The 20011-nt window shown below is 31.3% G+C and overlaps 1 protein-coding gene across 1 annotated transcript in view; it reads right to left on the bottom strand.

Annotated features, from left to right (window-relative positions):
• LOC127720863 (uncharacterized) overlaps positions 1-20011 on the bottom strand; it is a 59000-nt gene that overhangs the window by 16715 nt on the left and 22274 nt on the right. The window contains exons 3-8 of the mRNA XM_052227610.1: positions 19343-19501; positions 17401-17673; positions 13741-13782; positions 12177-12258; positions 10969-11677; positions 372-381 (exon numbers count right to left, since the gene is read on the bottom strand). Of these exons, the coding sequence (XP_052083570.1) occupies positions 372-381; positions 10969-11677; positions 12177-12258; positions 13741-13782; positions 17401-17673; positions 19343-19501 (1275 nt within the window). The remainder of the gene's footprint in view (positions 1-371; positions 382-10968; positions 11678-12176; positions 12259-13740; positions 13783-17400; positions 17674-19342; positions 19502-20011) is intronic.

The following is a 20011-nucleotide window of genomic DNA, read 5'->3' as shown; positions in this document are numbered from 1 at the left end:
TCCGGCCATGCACTATCCTGCTCTCGACAGAGTGTATTTCAATATTTTTGGCGTTTGTTTTAACCTCAATTATGTCTTTCATGATAATTTCTATATTTTCTTTTATTATAAGAAGTTCACGAAAGTGCAGATATTAAAACAAATATAATTATTTAAAGTTATTATTTGTGTGACAATGTATATTCTACTTCTTTATATAGAATAATTACCCAATATACTAGAACCCTTGTTTCTTTAGGATCAAATGGCTATTAAAGGGTTTAAATTACAGAGTATTTTGCCAAGCTCCTAAACAGAATTCTCTAATAACGTGTTACATTTTATGTACAAGTTTTAACAATTACAAATTCTGGATTCCTTTTGAAATCTACCCAGGTTTAACTGTAGTAAAATATATTGTAGGAATGTTTAATGTAATTTGTAAGAAAAAAATATAAAAACTGAAACGTATTTTCGCCAAAATATTTCCTGGCCTGAAAGACTAACAATGTCTCTGTTTCGGTACGGTGCACTACCATTGGCCTATGAGATTGCCAGGAACAATGTTCTCCAGGCCGCAAAATAACCTGTAGAAGAAAAGACTCTGCGTTTTTTTGCAATCGTGGACGTGTAGACAATGAAAAACACTTCCTCCCTGTGTGTGAGCTATATGATGATTTGCGATATAGTTTATTTTCCAACTTCTCTAGATTATTGATCACTTAAACATCCTTAATATTGAGGAAACATTTATTAGATCATGAACTGTTCAGATTTCCAAGATTATTTTTGTAAAATGTTACATAAGTTTTTCTTATTCTCATAGACTTAATTTCATAGTATATGATTTATCTAGAATTATAACTGTTCTTAAACGCAAATATTTTTATCGGTAGAGATTATTAATTACAGAAGCTAATTATGAAGATTTCTATACGCATATTTCAACCATTGTTTAGAAATATTTTACAGGTTTACAGATATATGGATTTGAAACTTTAAATAGCAATATTTAGTTGTTATAAGTTTGTTAGTGACTTGATATTGATTGTTTTATGTGTAAATATTACAACTTTTGTAGATGTTTTATGACAATCAACATTTGATACTTTGATAAATAAATTTATCATTTATAGATAATCTTTACAAATCCTACCTTTTGTGAAAAATCCAATTAGAACTGATAATTGTATAAGTATCTTCCAGGCCATGTTGTCTTTTTAGCCAATATTACTGTTTTCAACACAATTTTTAACTCATTTTCCGCACTTTTACTTTATGTTGTTTTTTTGGATGATTTTTATCTGGCTATTCCAACATTTAGAATTGTATAGGTATATATTGGGAAATTCATATTGGAGTCCCAAGAGTTATTGAATAAACAAGGAAGTTATGTTAGCTAATTAAGCAGTGCCTTTCTATTAAAAATTATGTGACTGTAAAACTATGTTTTAAAAAACTTCTATATAATCATCATGACATAATTTTGCACTATATGAACAATAAATCTAAGAATAAAAAAATTCGGCCATTTACTTAAAAGAGTAAAGCCATATCATACCATTCGTTGTTTTGAAATAAATATACAAATTTGTTGACAATTCAGATAAAGAATAAAAATATCTTATTTGAAAATTTCCTAGTATACTTGGTAAATGATACATATTAAGCATAGCATCAATCTCAAAGTTACTTAATAGCTTGATTGCATTTAACAATCAAATTACATCATTATTTCAAATTAAAAAAAATATGGTAATTAATAGTAAATCATCTTCAATTAATAAATCCCTTTTGCAATGCTTTTTATTTGATGCTGAACTTAAAGTTTGTAGTTTAATTCCTATTCAATGATTTCCTTTTAGATAATTGAGTTGTTTTTTTAACATTAGAATTGTAACATCTTGATAAAAAAATAAAAACAACAAGTTATAAATGTCATGCATCCGAAGCGCTTTTCTGGATGTACCTTCATCATGAACGCTCAAAGCTGAATATTTGAAAGCCAAGGATGTATATGAACCGAAACAGTTGAAGAGCTATACAGCCAAAAAGGACCTCGAAAAAAGCCAAATCCATCTAAGGCCAACTTTGCCTGAGAAAGTTGAAACCTTAGTTTCGTTAAAATTATAGAGTGAGTGTCCACGTCTTAAATTTTTCATTAGTTTACGTCACTAGGTATAAGATACGTTTTTTAAAACTTAACACGTCCGAGTATATCTCTTGAGACGACTTGTCGCATTAGGTTCTGACAAATATTTACACCAATATTGGGTTTGTTTGGTTGTTCCTGGCCGACGAGGTCGTTCGTGATCGAGTTACTAAGTTTTTTCAGTTTACATTCATGTCAACCATATTCTAGTTTTATTTTATTCTAGCTAAGTTGTACCCAATAGTATATTCATGATTTTGAAATTTGGGTTATTTGTGATTATTTTTTTTTTCATTGATCATATATATATATAAGGGATGTCAACGAGTACTCGATTAATCGAGTATCGAATACCAAAATGATACTCGACTAATCGGTTTCCTGATAGAATGGTGTTGCTTTCTTAAAGAAAAAAATATTTGTATTAAGAATGCCTCCCGGGAAATTTTATATTAATCGAAATTAATCAAAACTAAAATACGTTTCGAATGTTTGCGTGTAATTGTCATTAAAAAATTCCTCCTAACAGAGGTCTAAGCTATGAACAAGAGTCCCCTTCCATGGCTTACACTTTAAGTTAATCGTGTCTTTGTTATTCCACCACCTCTGTACCGTCAGTGCAAATATTTTCATCAGCAGGACTGTTAGTTACGTAACAAAGTTGATAAATCGACTCGTCCCAGTTAAAAGGTGACAAGATAATATTTCTAAATAAAAACAAATTCGTTACCCCGTGTCGACCCTCAGAAAATGGTTAAAGTCATCAGTAAGTTCTAATCACCACCCCTTTGTTGATCATTAAATGTGTTTCTTTACGATTTTCAAAAACTGTTGTTTGAGTAACGATTTTCTATCGGTATTTATTAATTAACTGATTAGATTATTTCCAGTTTACATAATTAGTACATGTAGTAAATGAGCTATTAATTATGGTATTAAATTTCTGGGACTATGATCTAGTCCCAGGTAATAATGGTGATTGTTTTATGTCCATATGACAACGACCAACAATACGTAAAATGGGTATTATTTTGTGTTTCCATTTTGCAGATGTTTGTCAGAGCGAGTATTCGAGTATCGCTCGGTAAATTCAACGAATACTCGATTAGTAAATCTTCACCTAGTTGACATCCCTAATATATATATATATATATATGTCTTTGGAGTTTATGTAAGGTACCTTTAGGGTAATATTGACAACAAATTAATATAGCTAACCTGATTATTAAAACAAACTAGAACACACCCGCGACATCGCGGGTCCGTGACTGAATAAAAGTACCTACGCCTTATTTTTTACCTGTTTTCTTAGTATTCGTATTGTCATCTGATAGAGTCATGCTGATTATTAGGTGCACATTTTTATCTGCTTTCGAATTCTTTCTGTCCTGGTTTTCTTACTACAATCGGAAACTACATGTGACATATACCGGTTTCCCGTTCGTTGCCATGGAATTTGTGCGGCATCCAGGGTGACATTTTCTCTTATTTGGATATATTATGCACTTTTTAAAATTTTGAGGATGAGCGAATCAGGTGAGTGGGTGTGTTCGTATGTTCTATTGCATTGTACTTATTCATATTTTGGGGAAGTCTAACTTTCTGTTAGTTAGTCCCGTCACGGCAAGTCTTTGGGAACTTGGTAGGCAAATGTTTACATTAAATATGTGCCGATACGGTGTGCTAAATGTCCTCCTTTACACCATAACTCATGGTGGTGCTCCTAATGAAAGGAGGCTTATACGTAGCATACATACATTCATATACTATCGGCATCGGTATCGGATTCGACCCGGAAAGTGTTAATCATTGGTAATATTAATTATGTGGAAAACAAAAGGGCCTGGAATGGTGTAACTTTTAATCAACACCATTGTCCTATATTAGTTATATATAAATTTGAATTCTTTGATTCGTTGTTTTTACGTCATGCCGGCTAACAATTTGGACCTCGTTATTTTAGTAGTATAGATTGATAAGAAAAAATTACTTAACAAATTCGATAAACTATTTTTCGCCAAAGGATAGATAAATTCAAAACATTTATTCTAAATATAAGATCAGGGACCCCACCTTTACAATTTCTAAAATTAGATCTAGAATAATGGGGAATCTTTATATTTAACATACAAGAGGCTTGATCGAAAGCACTATACAAAATACCAATCAAACACATGTATAACCAAAACTGGCATAAGAGTAGCTAGACTGTATAGCTTCGGAAACGTATTGAGTATATTGAATACTAAGAACATTTGATATTAGTATACACCCTCTCGATCGGATTTCCTTTGATTACGTCTGAAGCGCTTTTCATGTCTAAAAGTTACAATAGATGTGGTCAATCAATTTATAAAAATCTAGATAACACTTTTAACATGAAAAAAAATTCAGAGATTTATCTGAATACCTCTGCACTTCAAACAAAAACTGGAAAATTCGTAATAGGTCAGTCTGGTTATCTAAAACAAAGTATAAAACATGTAAGCATGCAGAACATGAAATGTTCTAAGTATCTAGATAAACATCTTTGTGCCACGCTATAACATAATAGCATATCATATTAATTGACAGGTATAATACTTTCAAAAAGGGTGTCTAGAGTGCTAACTGAAAAATAAAGCGGGGGGCCAGACCCTCAAAAATAAGAAAAAATGTAATTCAACACATTTAAATAAAGGCAACAGTAGTATACTGCTGTTCTAAAGTCATAAATCAATTGAGAGAAAACAAATCCGGGTTACAAACTACAACCGAGGGAAACACGTCAACTATAAGAGGAAAACAAAGGAACAATAGAAACACTGAAGTGCAACAAAAACAAACGCCAACATACATAGAAACGAACTATTTGATAACAACTGCCATATTCCTGACTTGGTACAGGACATTTTAAGAAAAAATGGTGGGTTGAACCTGGGTTTTTTTTTTGCTAGCAAAACCTCCCGCTTATATGGCAACGTTAAAAAATATCGCTAAAATGACAACACTACGTGACAGAAATACAGCACAAACACACGCAAGAACACTCATCACAGAGAGACGCACAAATAAATAATATAAAAGTCGATACAACATGTAAACCGCAGAATAACAACGAACATCTTCCATTAACGACAAACAGCACATGACATTACAAACAGTAACGTATTTTTGTAACGAATATATAACCTTGAAATTCATAAAATTATTTTCACCATACTAGTTCAAACAATTATCAATATAACGACGGTATTGAAAGGCTATTTTATAATTAGTTGGACTATAAACGATAAGACATAACACATTATCCAACCGAAACCACAACAGAAACATCATAAATAAATACATGAATGTTGGGTGTATAAAATACCGAAACACGTCGTATAGCAATGCAAGTTTACACTCGGCAAAACAGTCATATTCGGGAATAGGTCACGTTCGGTAGCAGACAGACGACATAAATGTTAAACCACAATCTAAGACGTGGTAAAAATGTCATTAGTTAGTTTAGACACAGACACATCGTATAGATCAACCAATTCGTGACGGTGTCCATAAAATTTACGGAGTGTCCTTTTAAATCTTCCCTCCTCATAACTCTGTTGGAGCAGTTTCTGCGTAAGGAGCACACTCCTGTATATGAAGCCATGAGATAACCAGAATAATTCAGTCGTTATATTCTGCTGCTCTACGAAGGCTACATCGCCAGATTGAGCAAGGGGAGGGCTTGAATTATTATCATAAGGGGCGGGTCCCTTTTCCCAACCATCTTCGATCTGCTTATACAACTCTGTATGTAACGCTGCCACAAAATGGAACAAAATATTTACTATTTGTTTAAATAATGAAATGTGATCATTTAACAAAGTAGAACATATTTTTTACATTTATTTACAAAACAAAAATTTGATTTATTTGTTATTAATTTATACAAATAAAAATGGAAACTGCAAATTGAATAATATCTGAATTTATAAGATCACAGTTAAACTGTTGAAACCTTTTGTCTTTTTTGTTATTATTTCGTATCTAATAGATATTTTGTATAATTAAATGTAGGCAAACCAGGAGTAAACCATTACTTCCAGTTAATCAAGGCCCAAATCAAGACCTTCTATTTTATTATATATCGTGGTTAAAGATTCTGTGAGGAAATATAAAAAGAAATGAACGTAGCCATAAAAACTCATAGACGGGATATGGGTAAAACATTAAAAGTACATCAGATCTAAAAATACAAAAGAGTGCGAATAAAGGATGGTATGTACTCCAACAGATTTTTAGAACTCGCACACTTATTTACGCCACTCCAAAGTAGATAATTTTTACAATTACTCTGAAGCCCGGTTTTTGGTTGCTGATAACATTTATCTTAATAATTATAATGTTTCGGTAATATAACGTTGTTTGAAACTCATGTTATTTTGGTATCCAATTCAGTGGAGGAAGATCCAGTTCTTAATCGCTTGTTTAAATTCAAAAGGAACATAAGACATACCTTTCATTGTTTAGGATCTCCTCTTATGTAAGTGTCGTTGAAGTATATGTTGGTAATAAAATAATTACCTTTTCAATCAGAAATTACGGTGAGATACTATGCATGTGTTTAGCAAGATTCTCAACATACTTAGCCCTACCACATTCCGTATGTGCTTCTTCCAAGCCATTATTCCATTGGTAATTGTCGTATGTTAGTGTGTGTCATAATTGTTTTTCGTTTTTTTGTTGAAGTATAACTGAGATCGTTTAATTTTCTCTCTCATTAAGTGTTTAACATTTAGTCACCAAGAGGCATTTTATAGCTTACTATACCGTAGTATTTTTGCTCATTACTGAAAGCCGTACGGTCACTTGTAATTGTTGACCTCCTTTTGACTTTTATGGATAGTTGTCTCATTGGCAAATATATTACACTTCCTATAAAATAAAATACGAATGAAATAAAATATGAGGTAAACGGAAATAAGACATCAACACACTACCACAAAACGGTGTGTCTAAAAAGAGATGTGTCTATACAACATAACAGGATATAATTCGTTTACAGTACGGAAGCCCATTTTGGACATCCCAAAAATATAATTTGAATTCGAGATCACGAATTTTAAAAATCGTGATCACGGATAAAAATAGTTATATAGAATTTTATATAATTCGCTACAAAGAATTACAATTTGATATCGCGGATTAAATTCGATATAACAAATCTGAGGAATTTTTTATCACAGATTTTTGTAATTCGTGATTATGGATTAAAGTCGCGAAAATTGGTTTTCCAATTAAACCTGTATTAAAGATTTTTTTAAATTTGTGATAACGTTTTCTAAATTCGTTAAAACGAGTTTAATCCGTTTTCACGAATTGTTCAAAACTGCGATAACGAAGTTTAACCGTGATCACGAATTACAAAATTCTGTAATAATTAATTCTGTAAACTTGATATTACGATTTTAATCCTCATTAGAGAATGATGAAATTCATGATAACGATTTTTTACTCCGTCATCACAATTTTTAAACGTGATCTAAAATTTAAATTATACTTTTGGGAGGTCAAAAATGGGCTTTCATGACCACAATCTAGTAAATGTGTAAATAAATAGAAATAGAAAAGACTACCAAAGGATCTGACATAAAAGCATTATACTCACACACCGCCCAAGAGGTAAGTACACATGGGAACTCTGTCTGAACTGTATGACTAATGGTGGATTTAAAAAACATAAATTTCCGAAATAAATGAAAATGTAACAGTTTTTTTTATTATTGGACATAAGCATATATACATATCAAAATTATAGACATAATGGAATTCTTACAAAATTGTATAAAGGTATTATGTGACTGTTCACATGAGATTAACATATAAACCATGCACGGTCTCTTAAATGTATATCATTCAATAACTTACAACTCTATACAACATCATTGAAGAGACATTAATTGTTGCAATGCCCATCTAGTGCAGTTAAATTAGCACCGTTCATGTATTACTATACTATACAACATACAGGAATGATTTAAAAAGACTTATTTTTACATTCGATTATTGAGCTTCATCTCAAAGAAAATCAAAAATATCAATTAAATATCTAGTTTGATATGAGAGTCCAAACTCGTGTCAGTGTCACACGTCCTTTCACAAATAACACGTTTTATGCAAATATATTGGTATGATAAGGAAACACAAATAAATACTTAAAGTAGCTTTTGACAGGTTTGCTTTATGTTGGAACAATAAGTCAGTAGAATGAGTTAAGTGTTTTTTAAATGCAACATTCAAAAGTTTATCAGTAATCTTTATTGTTTCATGAGCAAATAAAACTTCAATGTATTCACTATTTCGAATAACAATGTTTCTGTAATATTTTAAAGAATAAATGCTATTTTGATGAAAAGACTTTTGTGAAACGTATTCTTGAAATAACAAGTCATGTAATTATGATAATGAATGTTTCAACTTATTTGCATCTATATAAAACCCTGTGACCCTTTATACAAAAGATGGTCTGGATGCAGTTTAAAGATTGGAGAAAAATAAGAACAATAGACTCAAAAGAGTCATTTTAGATTTCAATAGAAGCATTGGCTAATTGTTTTTATGAATTTTACATTATTTCATCACACAAGATTAAGAATGAATCCAGTTTGAGCGGAATATTCAGATGAAAGGCTACCTGGAAAATAATTTCAAAAATATTACTTCTATAAGTTATTTTAAACAGCTTTGAAATAGTTAATAGGTACTTCCAGTCTCAATTTAATCACAGGTTTCCATCTTTTTATACCTGTCTACCTTCAAGATTTTCAAGAAAAATGATATTTTAATAGAGTCCCAAAGATCAATCTTTGACACAGAAGCTTCGATATGAAATTCAAGTGCGTCAGAATGGCAATTAGTGTTTCAGGGGGATTAGTTTTTATATTTCATAGAAAAAATAACCAGATGTCTGTGAAATTTGTTAAAACTAATAAAATCTGTATGAATGGACACCTATAAAAATAATATTTACAAAAGTCACTTATATAAGTACTATTTTAAATAGCCTCGTATTCAACATAACTGGTAAAGGTAATTTTGAAAGTTACTTGTTTAAATCATGCCCCTGACTGCTAATGCAAGAACTTCTATCTTTGTTAGTCAAAGTTAGGTTGTTTAGATTTTAATTTGAGGTCCACTTCATACACATTCCTGTCAAAGACTTTATTGACATTTTGCTCTTCAAAACATTTTGGTTTTGTTAAACTATAAGACACCAAAGCTTAACATCATTTCTTTTCTTTGAAAATTGGAAAACCATTAATCCAAATACAAAATTCCAAAACTAAAACTTTCACAGGTTTTAACAAGAACCAAATAAATTATTTAAACTGAGTCGTGTCATAATTAAGTATAAATTAAAACAAGTCACATAAATCTAATTGAAAACAAATTTAACTATGTAAGCTATCATATGTTTGATACATTTCATATTTGGTGTCAAGTTATTTTTTTATTTACAAAATTATACATGTCAATGGTAAAAAGACTCATCAAATATACCAAGCTTATCCAGCTTAAAGTTTGGTTTCTATGAAGAATGCGGTTTAACATTGTTCAATTACTAAAGACTGTTTCAAATGACAAACTGGTAAAATAATCCAACATGAGGAAAATGAGCATATAAATGCTACAATATATAATCATAAGCCTTTAATGCTAGAAGGTAACATTTTGATTTCATAGATTCTTTGTAGTACTTATTATCAGTGGGAAACAAATTGTAATGGAGTTTTGTTGTTTGGTAATAAATTAACTATTTAAATGACTGTTGTACATAATGCCACTTTAAGACCATGACTTTTGAAACCCAGAATGAAAAGTAATTAAAAGTTTTACATTGCATAGAATTGCTTTAATACTGGCATATTTGATTAATTTTCATTATCTTGTATAAAGATGTATTACGAAACCACTGTCTCACTTCTCATTTAATTGGGCCCGGTAGTTTATTATTTCAAAAAGTATTAAATAAGGACGTCTGTCACTCTAAAAAAAATATATGTAAACAATACATTGATATGTTAAAAAACATAAATCAAATCTAATTATTATGCATTTTGACAAACGCTTAAACTATAGCATTTATAAAACAAAAGGTAACAAAAAGTAATCTCACTGTAAAATTATTCAATATGCAAAGTATATAAAGATATTGCACAGAAAACAAAATCTTAATCCCATGTAATCTGAAGACTGTACAGGGTATTTGTTCTTAAAAACAATTTTGTTTCTTAGCAGCCAAAATCAATCTTTAAAAATCTTACATTTACATATAAAACAATTATTGATGCTCATATCTCTCTTTGCAGCATTATTTTGGTCACCTGCAGTCCAATTGTTCCCAAAACTAAATGGCTTTATGTCAGGAAAGACATTAAATTTGTAACCTGGATAAATTTAAGGCTGTCCATGAACAATACTTTATATTTTGACATCATGACCATTAAATATTCTTTGGTGACCAGATCAGATAAATGCATCAATATACATATACAATACATTTTACACAAATAAGCACTATATCATGACAACAAATTAATGCAAAATTATTTTTCTGAAACAAATAATGTTTAAAATTTGATAATTTTTGCATAGTTTAGATGATTAAATGTCTTTAAAAGGCTAACACAATTGTTAACAGCTTATTTTTCAATTAGTTTCTTTCAGCAAGCATCAAATTATTTTTAACCGAGTATACAATGTTCAGAAGATCTTTGTAAAAAATTACTGAATTAACCATTCCATATCTTCAAAATTTCGTTTGTAGCATTGTTCACTTTTCTTTCAGTGAAAATCAGAATATAGAACTATGCTTTCGAGTCGTAGATATTATTATTGTATCCACTTGGAGCTTTTGCCAAATCTAAATCGCCATCACAGTTGACAAGGATATCATCCAAACTAGATGGTTGTCCATTGGCATTGTTTAGATCCTCGTATACTCCTGGTTCTAGTTCTAAGCGTAGAGATGTACTGTCGAAAGACTCCTCATTTCGTACTGCATCATCCAAGTCAATATAGTGACTGGGAGCGTTCTCTGGTCCTTCAACGTTCCCACATTCATCATATTGGGTCTTTGACGTTTCCAGCTGCTCATTCATAGCATTGCATGCTGCCTCGTTTTCACTTACACTCTCGTACACGGCTTTACTATCTGCACATACGTCTAGGTACTGTGGGAAGTCACTAACTCCGAGTTTGCTTTTAGCAATATTACATTTTTCATAATCATTATTATCATATTTCGGTAGAAAGACATTCAACTTGTCAACCATCTGTTGTTCTGTTATTTCGGCATAGTGACCGGATTCCTTGGCAATTACAGAAATATTTGGTAGTTTAGCTTGACATGTAGTACATGCAATTGGATCTGCATATACGTTTTGACTTCCGGTGGGGACTTGATTATTTAAGCTTCGTTCATGTCTACTCATTCTGGGTTGTGAAGATAACATGCTTCTGACGGTGTAAGTTAAATTATCGAAATGCATTGCCAAATCTTCTTTTCCTTTCTTTTTCCTCCTGAAATAAAAAGGCAGATTCATCATTATCAAAATGTAAGTTTTTCAAATATTTTGAAGTACATTTCATAAAAGTAAGTTAGAAGATCAACAAGGAGAAAGCTTTTGTTACTCTTATCTAAGAGACTATTTTTATTAAAATGGATTGATCAATTATATCAACATAGTAATGTCTATACCTTCGTATAAGGTAAAACGTTTTATTAGTGAGAAATTCATAATATCTTACAGCAGTAAAGCATTATCTGAATTAACATGTGTATTTAGTATAAATATGTAATAAAAGAGGGTGTGGATATAGACCACCACTTTAAATATAAGAAAAAATTAAATCTTCTTTAGCTATAATTGAATATCCACTGTATTCATAAATGACTTCTGCATAACAAATCTTGAAACATTTGTACATGATTTAGTTAAATAAGGTACATTTAAGTAATAAACTGTCCAGAGGATAAATGAAAACACATTTAATCAGATTTGAATACCACTATACTCACGTTCTGAAGAAGCAAACACTAAGCAGCATCAATAATGCCAAAGCTCCCAAAACACAAGCTATAACAATTCCTGATAATTCTCCTGAAAAATAAATATGTCATTTAAATTTCCAAACCTTTGAACTTTAACTAATTGCTAAAATTGAAATTGATTATTTAGTTTAATATTCTGAAGTGATCAAAGTTAATGTTAGTATGATATCAGTTTTTATTCTAGAACTGAAATATCAGATCAATAACAGAAGTCTTTATCTAGCAGCCCAATTCGTTTTTCGAGGTTTCAAATGTTTGAACCCTTTTTTTGCATTATGTATTGTCCATTTCTAAATTTTGTTAATATCATAGTATCAAATATGTAAAACTATTTTTAATTGATTTATAATTTCAACAAACATGTGTTACATAAATATTTTTTTATTTATTCTTTAGAGTTGTCCAACACCTGTTCTGATTTTTGTATCATATACAAATCATTATCTCTTTTATATACTAGTATTATATTGAGTATTTGTTACTATTGTTAATAAAAAAAACTCGTCATAGATACCTGGATTAAAATTTTGTATGCCAGACGCACGTTTTGTCTAAAAACAATCTTTCCAGTGACGCACGAATAAGAAAAGTTAAAAAGGCAACATAAAGTACGAAGTTAAAGAGCATTGAGGACCCAAAGTTCCAAAAAGTTTTGTTAAGGTGGTACCTAACACTACAGGGAGATAACTCTGTAAAAATCAGCTAAACGTTTTAATTACGTTGTATTGTTAAGGAAATATGAAGCTTCTCAATGATCAAAATTAGTGTTTGTCAAACTGCTATATAACCAACAAAATTTTTCTAATAAAGTGGTTGGTTCAAATTTTTTGAAATTTTTATATTTTTGTCGAAGGGTCAAAGTAAACATTTTGTCAAAATTTTATGAAAATTAAACGAGCCAAATTAATATTAGTCAAGGTGTAGGGTACCACCTTAAATGGGGTAGAAAATGCCTACTATTTGGAAACAATTTCGAATTTTTATAAACAGTTAATTTTATAATTGTGACCATATCAATGTTTATATCCAGTGTATGTTTACCTGTTTTTGTTTTTATGTCTTTTTGATCGAGTTAAGCCATTTCAATTGATATCTTATAGTGTGTCTTTTTATATTGTAATGTTACACTACTGTTTCAGGTTAGGGTGAAGGTTGGCGTCTGTTAAAACGTTTAAACCCGATGCATTTGTATGCATCTGTCCTAAGTCAGGAGCCTGTTGTTCAGTGGTTGTCGTTTGTTGATGTGTTTCATAAGTGTTTCTCGTTTCTTATATAGATTAGACCGTTGGTTTTCCTGTTTGAATTGTTTTACACTAGTCATTTTGGGGCCCTTTATAGCTTGCTGTTCGGTGTGATCCAAGGCTCCGTGTTGAAGGCCGTACTCTGACCTATAATTGTTTACTTTTTACACATTGTGATTTGGATGGAGAGTTGTCTCATTGGCACTCATACCACATCTTCTTATTTATATTTATAGAGACAACATGAGATGAAGAAGACGATTCTGTACAGGGTTTATGTAACAGCTCACCTGATGTTACATTGCTCTCTTGTGCAGCTACCATACCAATGCCTGAAATAAAAGGGATATATAGCTTATAATTATGAAGTACAGAACCATGCACAATGCAAAATGAAATACAGTTTAAATATCGACTTACTTGAACATCAATTGAAAAAATAAACATGCTCTTAGTTTTCTCGTTTGAATGTGAATTTTACATTGGTTATGTAGGGGCCGTTTTATAGCTTGCTATGCGATATTCGTTTGTTGGTCAATATCGAAGGTAGTACGCTGAACTATAGTTACTAATTTCTACGTCATTTTGGTCTTCAGTGGAAAGTTGTCTCATTGGCAAACATACTACATCTTCTTATTTGTATATGTAATAAGCTGAAGTTTATATGAACGTTTGTCTCGTGTTCTCGTTGACTGTAAACAAAAGTAACAGACATTCACGTAGAGTTTGTATTAAAAGGTAGATATACTTAAATCTCTGATTATGTGTAATTCGTTGTTGACGTAGTTACAAGGACCATTTGTCAAACAAGGAAATACAAGCGTTTATAGGCTATAGAGAAAACGAATAGCAAATTAAGTGTATTTTTGGATTATCTTTTTGGGTAAGATAAGATCAGTTGGGAACAATGTTTGGGAATCTAAATTTATAAAATGTTCAAGAATATCAAAGCTGAATGAAACGCAAAAGGTTTGAAGGCCAACTTTGCCTTTTGGGTTTGCAACCTTGGTTTAATGTAATTACATAGTTTATCAATTGTTAATTTACAGTTAAAAATATAGTATTAAGTCATGTCTTTACTGAAGTCCTCGCTTCAAGACAAGATCTGATAGGTGTTCAACGCCCTAACCGATCCAGTGATTAAGTCAGTAATGTATGACATAGTGTTATGTCAAACCTACATCAATTACGCTCTCATTCACTACAGACCTGGAGTAATTGAAATATGTAATTGTCATTGATCGTAATTAATTACAATTTCTTAAGTAATGTGTAATTGAGCATTTTTTCAATTACAAGTAATTGAAAGTAATGAATTACATAGCCAAAATTGTCTGTAATTGACATTTACTTTTCAATTACAACATAATTACATTTGAAATGTTGGATCAGAAAGATTAAATCTTGTGTTTTTCTCAAAAAATGGTGAAAAGCCATGACCTGAGTAAATGTAGTTAGCTGACAAAGCAAAGCCTACACAGCATACTTTCTACAATTACACAACATTGGGAGATTCTTTATTGTGTATTGAATGAACAAAAAATTAAAAAAGAAGAAAAAAAAAGACTGTATAAACATGCCATAATTTGTGTTTAAAAAGAACCAATAATAAGTCACTGTCTTATACCTTAATTAGCTTGTTACCTACATGCATATTCAGATAGATATTGTTAGACATTGATTTAACATAATCAACTTTAAAGGACATAATCAATAAATATAACCTCTGGCTATTTGTTTTATTATAAACTATATAATGACCGTTTTTACAACAGTTATGTTTGCATGTTAAACAAGTGTTAAGCCAATTAGAGAGAGATAAATATACCCCTAGGTACATGGATTTTTTTTAATCAATTACTTGTGATTAAAACTTAAGTATATTTAAGTATATTTTTAAATAATCGTTTATTTAGAAAAAAAGTTGTGATCAAAATAAAAAATCATTTCAAAATATTAAAATTCAGACTCTCTTTTTGATTAAAAAAAAAATTAAAACAAAATTTGATATTTTAAAAATATTGAATAAGGCTTTTTATCATTTCGAGCATTAAATAAAACCAGACCTCTAGTCATAAGGATTCCTGATAGACAAAGTATTATGTGCACTATTTTTTTTTCTTTATTCCCGTAACACACCAGATATCTAACTTATAATCTTCTTTGATACTGACTGAATTTGAAAGTAGTCACTGTAGATCTCATTTGTTATTACTACAAAGCAATGTATGATACTAATGTACATATCATACAATAAATGCATGTTTTCAATATGTTATCTAAATTTTCCTTTCATTAGTAACTGAAGTAATTAATTACATTTGCCAAGTAATTGAAAAGTAATTAATTACATTGGTAAAAAAATTCAAATGTAATGTGTAATTTAATTGACAATTTTGTAATTGTAATTGAATGTAATTAATTACTTTCAAAAGTAATTGAACCCATGTCAGATTCACAAGTATGATAAGTGAATGAACTTAATTTGAAATGATGATTTTGCCCTGGCCATTTATCTTAAATAATACTGTAAAATCTGGTAAAGAATTTTTGCATAAACATTTTACGGGTAGTATATTAAGCAGCCTTTAGACATTTTGCCTACAGAAATCCAAATTGTTCAATCGTCTTGAGTGTAATTCAGCGATAAATTGTTGACTGAGTGTTAGTTCTTTAGTAACAAAGCAGATGAAAATTACAAAAATGGAAATGTGTAAAACTTTATAAAAAGATTTCATGAACATGAATGATTATTGATAATGATTATGAACTATTCAGCCTTTTAAAACCGTTTCAGAGAAAATGACCATTTCAGTTAAGAATCACATTGCCTGTCGGTATCTGAGAAACTCCCTCGGGAGTATTTGATCTACAACGAGTTTTTTTTTTTTTTGTTCTGTGTATGCCCTTTCTTAAATTTTTTAATGGATTTCAGGTTTTTTAATCTCTGGTGTTCCTGGAGAGGGTTACTCCGGAAATACGTGTTGTACGACGGTATATCATATCATACATTTATACTTTTGAAAATTAGATAAAATATCACAGATCAATGATGTCTGATAGAGTTCTTTCCTTATTATTTATGTATTTACATATAATTTATAAAACAAAATCATATACCATAATGTATCTTGGTGCCGAAGCAGTCGGGTGATAAACTAAGGCCAGATAGTTTACCGGCAGTTCATTGTGGTATCCAACCCTCGAGAATTTATGAAATATTAACGACAACCACTTTAATCCACCAAACATAGGTTTCTGGAATAAATTTTCTCAATTTTGTGTTGATTTAGTTTTTTATGCCGTGCAATAACACACGAGAGCGAACGAGCTGACGTACCTCGTCTGCATACTTTAAAATAATGATATATTTGAACCTTGCACCGCATATCATATGAACGACTTCACATAATTATTCAGAAACTGACCTTATCATGCATGAACTTAAGGTGTACATTAAACAGTTAAACACCACATGCGAGGCAAACATTAAAAGTGCTTAGCCCTTAGTCTACCTTGCCATAGAAAGTTGTAACTTCGGGTTTAGAGCTATTCTATAATTTACATGTATTATGTATGGTTTTTTTTATCAAGCATGGGAAAACTGAATTACCGACTTCTAGAAACGGGTGTCCATCAGGACTAGCTGTAAAACAGCAGTGATAGTTATTATTTTCCAATCTAAATGAAATTTTTTTTAACAGTCATTATAATTTGATTTGATCAATTGTTGTTTTTAACGACAAGTTGTAACTTATGCGCACACCGTTTTGCTCCGTTTTTAGATAGGGATGATATCACAATTTCCAAAACCAATAATAAAGCATTCGTGTTATATTCCCCCAGACCATTGTTTTAGAATGTATTAAAATGGTCAATATAACTAAAGTTATTATTTTGTCTTTAGACAGACGACAACATACACTCTATAAAAACATGACTTCACAAACCTGTTAAATTTACAGTAACCTCCCCTTTTACTGGCGTTGGCATAAATGCCGTTGTAGGAGATGTAGTTGTTGTGGTCGTGGTTGGTGTTGTTGTGGTCATGGTTGGTGTTGTTGTGGTCGTTGTTGGCGTAGTTGTGGTTGGCGTCGTCGTCGTTGGAGTTGTCGTCGTTGGTGTTGTCGTGGTTGGCGTTGTTGTCGTTGGAGTTGTCGTGGTTGGTGTCGTCGTTGTTGTCGTTGTAGTTGTGGTGGTTGTAGTTGTTGCAGGTTTCATATCTATAATAATAATAATAATAATAAATTCTCTATTTAAAGAGGGTAACTTAATTAGAACTAGTCTAATTTTCATTGAGGCCCTCAAACAAAATACATGTATACAGATAACATTCATACATCAAAATACAATATATATATATATATTGTAAGGCTTTCCAAATACCGTTTTGATTCCTAACATCACTGAAGAGACATTAATTGTCGAAATCCGGATATGGTGTACAAAAACCTTTGCACCTTTTGTTTGCGGTATACCATCTTTTCCGCAAGTTTATTGTTTTCTGATTAGTATTTAATTTATAATTAAGTTCCATTGATTACATCGGTGATCCGTTTATTTGGCAATCGCCAATGGCAGTCAGCAGGCTTTAAGAACATTTGTTGTTCGACCTGTTAGTCAAATGCGTTTTGTTAAAATATACTTTTTTTCACTTTTTGGTCTTTTGGAAAATGTTGTTTGTGCTGTATTAAGACCCCTCTAACAAGAAATTTGTTTTGCATGCACACGTATAAAAATTGCAGTTTTTATCTAACGCAATCATAGGTTTGAACGTTGTTTTCAATTTAGACTTGGTTGTATATATATATATATATATATAAAATGACTGAATAATAGCCAACGATAAATCTTACGGGGCGATGGATCATATAATTATGATACAGTACACTACAAAATATAATATATAACCAGTCTAAAAGGGTACAACATCACCAAAAAATAACAATAAAATGAACAAATGTGACTATAAATATTTCGGATAACAGATATCCTTCATCAGTATGATCACGATGTAAAATGAATCTTATCAACCTATTCTGATTATAAAACTATACCAATCTTGAATTCTATACAAAAAAACAGTTTTACCAGAACATCATAGAGACGCTAGTACAATTCTAAAATTTCCAAACACGGCGCAACGACATACCTAAAATAAAAATAGTAATAATTTGCGATATGAGCTTGCACAACTTTAAAATTCCAAAGGTGACGACAGTTAAGATGTTACAACAACTGCGTGTAAATACATTCCCAATAAACAGCACTAACCGATCTAAGCTTGTATAATATTTCAAATTTGACAACGGTAGAGTAATTAAAACAGTGGCTGCGTTTTTAAACACCCCAAATAAATAGCAGTTTGATAATGATAAGAAAAATAGTTGAACATGACTGCGTACTTTTACATTCATCCCAAATGAGTAGAACCCTGTAATTAAAACAAGTATAATTAAAAAATTCCTTAAAAATGTAGGAGTCTAGTACAGAAGCCGGAGTTACTGGAAACAAGTGATGGCAGGAAAATAAGTGATGGCAGGAAAATGAGTGATGGTAGGGAAAATGAGTGAAACATTCTATATTTTTTCATTTATGTCCTCTGGGGAATCAATTGGTTACACTACATCTTTTGTACTTATTCAATCCAGATAAAATAGAGGCGGTACATACAAACATGATATTCAAATGTCGAAGATAAACTGACAACTCCATGGCAAAAGCACAATAAAAACGACCAAAAGACAAACAACAGTCTACAAAACACAACACAGAAAACTAAAGACTGAGCAACACGAACCCAACTTAAAACCGGGCATGATTTCAGGTGCTCTGGAAGGTTAAGGATATCCAGCTCCACATGTGTGATGTCGAAAATAACATAACACTTACCATACTGACAAATAAATGAGTATACAAATCCAGTGAAGGAACATGGTTTATCATGCCATCTACCACCATCATCACGACGTAAGCTTCCGCAATCTTCCATACATAACCAGTCACAGTTCGGCTGACCACCACCCCAATAACTCCAAGTTATCCTTTCGCCTGAAAAAGAACAAAAGCATTATTGTTGGGAATGAAATACACTCATCGTGTTTATGAATATAATAATTGTTCGACTGTTGTTTCCCTGTTTTTTTGTCTAAATACCAATACTAAGATCTCATACATAAAATTGAGAATGGAAATGGGGAATGTGTCAAAGAGACAACGACCCGACCATAGAGCAGACAACAGCCGAAGGCCACCAATGGGTCTTCAATGCAGCGAGAAACTCCCGCACCCGGAGGCGTCCTTCAGCTGGCCCCTAAACAAATATGTATACTAGTTCAGTGATAATGGACGTCATACTAAACTCCAAATTATACACAGGAAACTAAAATTAAAAATGATACAAGACTAACAAAGGCCAGAGGCTCCTGACTTGGGACAGGCGCAAAAATGCGGCGGGGTTAAACATGTTTTTTGAGATCTCAACCCTCCCCCTATACCTCTAGCCAATGTAGTAAAAACAAACGCACAACAGTACGCACAGTAAAACTCAGTATAAGAGAA

The sequence above is a fragment of the Mytilus californianus genome, unplaced genomic scaffold (genome assembly GCF_021869535.1).
Source record: "Mytilus californianus isolate M0D057914Y unplaced genomic scaffold, xbMytCali1.0.p SCAF_11, whole genome shotgun sequence".
In the NCBI taxonomy this organism is placed as follows: Eukaryota; Metazoa; Mollusca; class Bivalvia; order Mytilida; family Mytilidae; genus Mytilus; species Mytilus californianus.
The sequence above is the reverse complement of the archived record's forward strand: the minus strand, read 5'-3'. Positions and strand labels throughout refer to the sequence as shown.